The sequence below is a fragment of the Rhinopithecus bieti genome, unplaced genomic scaffold (genome assembly GCF_001698545.2).
Source record: "Rhinopithecus bieti isolate Rb0 unplaced genomic scaffold, ASM169854v2 scaffold_44774, whole genome shotgun sequence".
Classification (NCBI taxonomy): Eukaryota; Metazoa; Chordata; class Mammalia; order Primates; family Cercopithecidae; genus Rhinopithecus; species Rhinopithecus bieti.
This window is the reverse complement of record NW_016819032.1, coordinates 720048-727547: the sequence shown is the minus strand read 5'-3', so window position 1 is coordinate 727547 and position 7500 is coordinate 720048. Positions and strand designations below refer to the sequence as shown.

Here is a 7500-nt window from a genome sequence, read left to right as displayed (position 1 = left end):
TGAGCAATTTGTGTAAACTCGTTGTCACTTTCTTGAGCAGTGGCTCCACTCTTGCTGCTACTGTGTTGCTGCAAACAGAGACAGCCTGAAGGCCTGGGAACAAGATTTGCTCCTGTGCCTGAGGGCGGAGAAGGAGTGATGCAGTCTTGGAGAATTGAAGGGGCCCATCCGGAGGACAGGGTGAGTGGACTATCACTTTCCAGAGAAGTGTGGAGTTTCAGTGGAAATTAAGCATGTCTTAACAATTACATGCTGCACAAAAATGAACAGATGTCAGTGTTTAAATGTTTAACATAAAGCATTTGTTTTTCAAATGTTTATTTTTCTTTTCAGGATGTGTCAAATATATGTGCACCCATGACAGCCTCAAATACCCAGGATCGGATGGATTCCTCTGGTCAGTAGACACCAAAATCTGCTTTTCCTTTTAAATTTTTCAAAATTATTCAACCAGACCAACTTCATGTAAAAGTATCTTAAGGAAAAGTCTGTCAATCTTTTGACAATATAATTAGAGGAAGTGTGACCTGTTTGGAGCCACTTTTTTTTTTCTATCTGAAACTACGGACAGTGAAGTATGACACAGCAGTTAAAAGAGCAAACTCTGGAAGCAGAATGCTTGGGTTTGATTCCCAGCTCTGCCACTTGCTTAAGGGCTGCATAGCTTTTATCCGAAATGCACAGGACCATGAGTTTGAGTTTGGCTCGACCTTTTTGTGCCGTGGTTATCAAAAAGTTTCAGACATAGGAGCATTTTGGATTCTTGATTATTGGATTTGGGATGTTCAACCTGTAGTAATAAGTCCTTAGTCAACACATTTAACCTCCCTGGGCCTCAGTTTCCTTATCTTTGAAATTGAGCTTATGAGAGTACCTACTTTAAAGTGTTGCTGTGAGGAGTAAATAATGCATATTATATATGTAATATATCATACATGCATATATTGTATAGATTATTTTATTATGTATAACACACATGTGTATGTGTGTGTGTATATATACACACATACATATATAAATATGTATATATACATATATAAATATGTATATATACATATATCACAAAATATGCATTAGAGTAGTGCCTGGCACAGAGTACATGCTACTGTAGTCATTATTTATAATACAAGCTGGTTTAAAAAAAAAAAAAGAGCTAAAGAAAAGGCAGTAAATGTACTCTAATAATACACTGAATAACTTTTCTTAAATTCAGACAAGCTTTTGCCTCAAGAGAGTGTCTTAACCTCTCCTATCTTACCAGCCTCACGTATATCTAAGAATATTGAACACACTACTTAGCTATCTGGCAATGATTGCACCAAATAGAAAGGGTGCTTAATTCTGCAGTGCATGTGAGTTTTCTCTGATGGTTTCTTAGTATTCCAAGTTTGGCCCTTCGCATGCAAAGAAGCTCTGTGACTGAACATCCCTGTGAGCCCAGCTCCGTCCTGTTCCGGAGGGAAGGAGGTCTATGAGCTCAGTTTCTGCAATCACGCCGCTGGCCTTGCTTTGGAGGGCTCCCGGATGGGTCAAGCCCGCAGCAGCCACGGCGGGAACGGGCGCCTGCTTGCAGCTCCTCTTGGCAAGTTCTACACCTTTAGGTCTAGGGCGAAGTCTGTGCAAATGTGGGAAGGCCACGTCCCACCACTGACTCCCTCTGTGTCATTAATTTACTTTTCTTTCGTCAACAAGCCTGGAGATGTATCAGTGTAACTCGTATCGCTCTTTGTCAGCGTTTTAGCGCTGGGTGGTGGTGGCACCGCAGATGGTGGTGGCGGCGGCGTTTTAGGCAGATAGCACTGCAGGCAACTCGAGCGCTGTTCCACCAACATCCTCCCTTTTCAGAAATCTACACCAACACCTATGCAGCCGGGGGCACGGTGGAAGGAGGTGTATCGGGAGTGGAGCTCAACACAGGGATGGGGACAGCCGCTGGCCTCATGGCCGCAGGGGCCGCAGGAGCCGCAGGAGTCGCAGGAGTCGCAGGGGCCGCAGGGGCCGCAAGGAAGAGGAGCTCTACCATGGGAACCCTGCGGGACTACGCTGACTCCGACGTCAACATGGCTTTCTTGGACAGCTACTTCTCGGAGGTAATGCCCTCACACACAAAATCATCTTGAGACTGAATAATAATAGTAAAATACAATAGCAGTAGGCCTCTTCTGAAATATACTGTTATTCTCAACCCTATCCCAAACCTGAATAAAAAATATTTCACTTCTCCTTAAAACACAAAATACTAATTTGCTGCAGGATTTCATATTCAACTACCATAGCACATCTTAGTACTGTGAACAAGGCCACACCCCTCATCATTCTCCACTTCCCTTTTCCATTTTTCTATCTTCTGTTTCCTTGATTCCTCACCTTGTTTCCCATAGCAGTAGCAAAGCAGGAAAATGTTCATCAAGGGGGAAAAAAGGTGCGTTTATGACCTCTTTTTTTGATGTCCTTCATGTTCTCCGGGAGCCTCCAACAGAAAAGAGAAAATAAAAAGAATCGGGAACGAAAGGAGTTAAAACTCAGGAACACAGCATCACCACGACTTGTGCTAGATTAAGACCTAAGATAGCTCTCCTATTCTCAGTCCAGTGACTTATCCACCAACTGACCTTCACTAAGAAAAGGGGTCCAGCAATAGCACTGCTGGTATATATACAAAAGAAAGGAAATCAGTATATCAAAGAAATATATGCACCCCCATGTTTATTGCAGCACTAGTCACGAGGCCAATACATGGAATCAACCAATACAATCATTAACGGATGATTGGACTTTTAAAATGTGATACACACACACAATGGAATATTATTCAGCCATAAAAAAATGAAATCTTGTCATTTGCAACAACATGGATGGAACTGAAAGACATTGTGTTTAGTGAAATAAGCCAGGCATAGAAAGACTAACTTGACATGTTCTCACTCATTTGTGGAAGCTAAAAGAAAAAAACAAATTCATTGGAGATAGAGAGTAGAATGACGTTTCTGGAGGCTGACAAGGGTAGTAGGGAGGGGAAACAAAGTGGACATGGTTAATAGGTATGAAAATACTGTTAAATAGAATAAAGAAGGTCTAGGATTTAGTAGCACAACAGGATGACTATAGTTAACAATAATTTATTATACATTTTAAAAGAACTAAAATAGAACTGGAACGTCCCTAACACAAAGATATCATAAATTCTTGAAGTGAGAGATACCCGGATTACCCTGATTTTATTGTTATGCATTGTATACCTGTTTCAAGACATCCCATGTGCTCCACAAATATATACAACTATTATGTATCCATGAAAAAAAGAAAAAAGATCATGGGTCTATCAGCAAAAAAAAAAAAAAAAAAAAGAGCCCTACAGATATTGAGTTGGCCTAACAGAGTAGCATCAAGAGTAAATAAATCCCCTCATGAATTCCTATTTAGTAAGTTTACTCGGCTTAAATAGCAACCCATTTTATCTCATATTTCAGTTAACCTGCTTTATTCTCCATCTGGTGATACATGAATTTCACCATTATTCTTTACAAAAAAAAAAAAATGCTGCAGATGTTGTTGCAATTGTAAACTATATCTTAAAATTGGTAGTTACAAATACTATCACAGAATGTGCATGAATAGTATCAATTATTTTAATGAGTGACTGATACCATTACTCAGTTTATTCCGTAACAACTTAACTCAGAAGTCTCTCTGAGGGATTGCTGTTATTCTTCCTCATTTTAGGGGAAGAGAAATTTCTAATTCTGCACTTCCTTTTAATTTTAGAAAGCATATGCTTATGCAGATGAAGATGAAGGTCGACCAGCCAATGACTGCTTGCTCATTTATGACCACGAGGGAGTAGGGTCTCCCGTAGGTTCTATTGGTTGTTGCAGTTGGATTGTGGATGACTTAGATGAAAGCTGCATGGAAACTGTAGATCCAAAATTTAGGACTCTTGCTGAGATCTGCTTAAACACAGAAATTGAACCATTTCCTTCACACCAGGCTTGTATACCGATCAGTACTGACCTCCCTTTGCTCGGACCTAATTACTTTGTCAATGAATCTTCAGGATTGACTCCCTCAGATGCTGAATTCCAAGAAGTGGCAGCATCTGAACCCGTGGTTCATGGGGATATTATTGTAACTGAGACTTACGGTACTGCTGATCAATGTGTGCAACCCACTACAATTATTTTTGATCCTCAACTTGCACCCAGTGTTGTAGTAACCGAAGCAGTAATGGCACCTGTCTATGATATTCAAGGGAATATTTGTGTACCTGCTGAGTTAGCAGATTACAACAATGTAATCTATGCTGAGAGAGTACTGGCTAGTCCTGGTGTGCCTGACACGAGCAATAGTAGCATGACTGATGGTTGTATGGGACCTGTGATGAGTGGCAATATTTTAGTAGGGCCAGAAATTCAAGTGATGCAAATGATGAGTCCAGACCTTCCCATAAGCCAAACTGTTGGCTCCACATCCCCAATGACATCACAACACACAGTAACACGATACAGTAACATACATTACACCCAACAGTAAGTGCTTTATAGTCAGTATTCTCTATGGAGACCTTGCACCACATAATCACAAATGCATCCACCAAAGATATATAATGTACCATATATTTTAACAGTCAACAAATAGATATTCTAAGGTCAATGTCATTATTTGATTATACAATTTTGAGGGTGAATATGGCTAGGAACTTTAAATATGCCTTATTAAAATTCTTTCTGATTTTAAATAATATGTCAAAAAACATGCAGAAAGTGTATTGCATCCCTTGATACTGTCTAATGAATAGGACATAACTTACATTGTGAATCCTATGAGTCTTGAGGCCTGTAGCACCAATCTTGTCAACCAAGATGCCTTGTTCTTGGAAGTTACCAAAGAAGCCCTGTCTACATCCACAAACCATACTTTTCTTTACAGAAATATTTATATTAAAATTTTTAATTGAAAAATTGAATGAAATGTACATTTCTGAAAGGAAATTGAAAAGGAATGTAGAGTATCAGTCAATATCTTCAGATATCTGAAGTCATTTGCCTCTTCAAAAGATTTTTCAAGATTATGTGCTATTAAGCAATAGGTCATGCTTAATATAGTAAGAAAAGAGTTTGCCAACTGAAAGCATCACTGGAAATAGTTCATTGAAGAAAAAAATATATGTTTTTATTAAACTTTATTGATTTATATGATTAACTATAAATTAATCTAGAATAGCAAAAAAATTATGACAATCCTAAAGTAAAAAGAGTTATTGGAGAAATACTAGAGTTTTCCCCACTTACAGGGAAGTTTTCCCTACTCTTGCCAATTGTGTCAGAAAAAATACATGAAATATGGCTTAATCAATTTCATTGAACTGAATCATAGAGCTTTCAATTGGCAAACAGATATTCTCCAAAAGCACTCTGTAGTTATTCATATATTCAACAATATTTATGTAGAAGCAACTAGGTGTTGAGTGCTAGTCATGGCTCTGTGAATATACAGGTGAAGAAGACAGACATGGTTTCTGCCTTCATAGAGTTTCTATTCATTTCTAGACTTAAAATAAAGCTCTGGGATATGGCTTTAATTTCCTAACAACAATAATTAACCAACTATTTAAGTCCATTACCAAGTTGTGTTTCTCTTTGCAACACTACTGTTTATGTTGAATAAATAAAATGGAAACACATATCATAGATTGCTTACTTTTAGTAGGCATAAAGCTGACTTGAGAAAAAGAAACTAGCCAGGTAATTTTACTTAATTCTGTAAAATATGTATAGAGTAGCAGCAATAATGCGACTGAGATAATGTAAATGAAATAAACTTATTTTCAAGGCCTAATCCTTTTGAAAACAAATAATTGTAGTGCTTCTTGCCTATCTTTTGTTCCTTTATGAATAAAACTATTGTAGAATTTAAGTCATCTCAGATAACCTCTTACCCAATTCTCTCATTTTCTAGACAAGGAATCTAGAAATAGAGAGGTTAAATGATCCCAACCAGCTAGTTGTGCTGCAAAGCCTTGAACCCATTGTTCAGATACTCTAGCCAGTTTGCTTTCTTATACTCTAACTTCATCAGATATGAAGAGGACCCAAATTTGCCTGTTGCATACTCTTTGCTATTCCCTAATTGGAAGAAAAATTGTCTCTCAAAAACTTAAGTGTTATGAAGTATAAGCACAGAACAGCTAAAACATTGTAATGCTAGAAGGTTATTTACATATTTCCTGATATTTTCCAAATTATGTATACTGACAGCTGCTACATCCATTTCTCACTTTAGTATATTTTACTACTCTATAATTGATGAAATCCATGGGGTGGCTAAGGAGCATTGGTCTCATGGTGATTTAACACTCAAACAACAACCAGCCACATAGCATCTGGTACACACTCCATTCTGTGGCAAATCCTGACATGGGCATTTCTCTCTTAAAGTTTGCATTGGATGGCTTTTGTTAAGTCAAAAACTAACATGTTGGTGAGACAGCAGAGAAAAGGGGACACTAACACAATGTTGGTGGGAATGCAAATTAGTCTAGCTACTGTGGAAAACAGTTTGGAGAATTCTTAAGGAACTGGGAGTTGAATAGCCGTTTGACCAAGCAATCCCGTTACCAGGTATAAACCCAAAGAAAAATAAACTGTTCTACCAACAAGATGCCTGTACCCATATGTTCATTGCAGTGCTATTCACAATAGCAAAAACATGGAATCAACCCAGGTGCCCATCAACAGTGGATTGGACAAAGAAAATGTGGTACATATACACTATGGACTACTATGCAGCCATAAAAAAGAATGAAGAATGAAATCACATCCTTTGCAGCAACATGGATGCAGCTGACGGCCATTATGCTGAGCAAATTAATGCAGGAACAGAAAACCAAATACCTTATGTTATCACTTATAAGTGGGAACAAAACATTGGGTTCACATGGATATAAAGATGGAAACAATAGACAGTGGGGGTTATTAGAGGAAAGAGAGAAGGAGAAGGGCAAGGGCTGAAAAACTGTCTGTTGGGTACTATGCTCACTACCTGAGTGACGAGTTCAGTCATACCTCAAACTTCAGCATCATGTGATATAGCTTTGTAACAAACCTGCGCGTGTATTCCTTGATTCTAAAATAAAAGTTGAAAAGAAAATAACAAAATAAAATATTTTAAAACAGGTATCTTTTTTATATAATGATTTCTATTCTTTTGGGTAGATGCCCAGTGGTGAGATTTCTGGGTTGAATGGTAGTTCTATTTTTATTCTTTGCAAAATCTCCATACTGTTTGAAATTTTTAAACTACAAATGGGTAAGTAGGATCATACTCTTGGTATATAGAAACACATGTTGCTGTTAGAGAAATTTGTTGAGTGTATTTTAAATTACTGTTATCGTTTAAGATTTAAAACATGTTAAAAATTATAAAAATGAACTCAGTAAGTTTTCTCTTCTAGAACATAGTGACTATTTTAAATTTGGATTTTTTTATATTTTAAACTGACCA

At 37.7% G+C, this 7500-nt stretch overlaps 1 protein-coding gene across 1 annotated transcript in view; it reads left to right on the top strand.

The window, feature by feature from the left end:
- The window catches only part of DSG4 (desmoglein 4), a 36410-nt gene extending 31880 nt beyond the window's left edge, over positions 1-4530 (top strand). Inside the window, exons 13-16 of the mRNA XM_017858045.1 lie at positions 41-180; positions 334-397; positions 1846-2090; positions 3766-4530. Of these exons, the coding sequence (XP_017713534.1) occupies positions 41-180; positions 334-397; positions 1846-2090; positions 3766-4530 (1214 nt within the window). The remainder of the gene's footprint in view (positions 1-40; positions 181-333; positions 398-1845; positions 2091-3765) is intronic.
- Positions 4531-7500: the final 2970 nt, after the last annotated feature.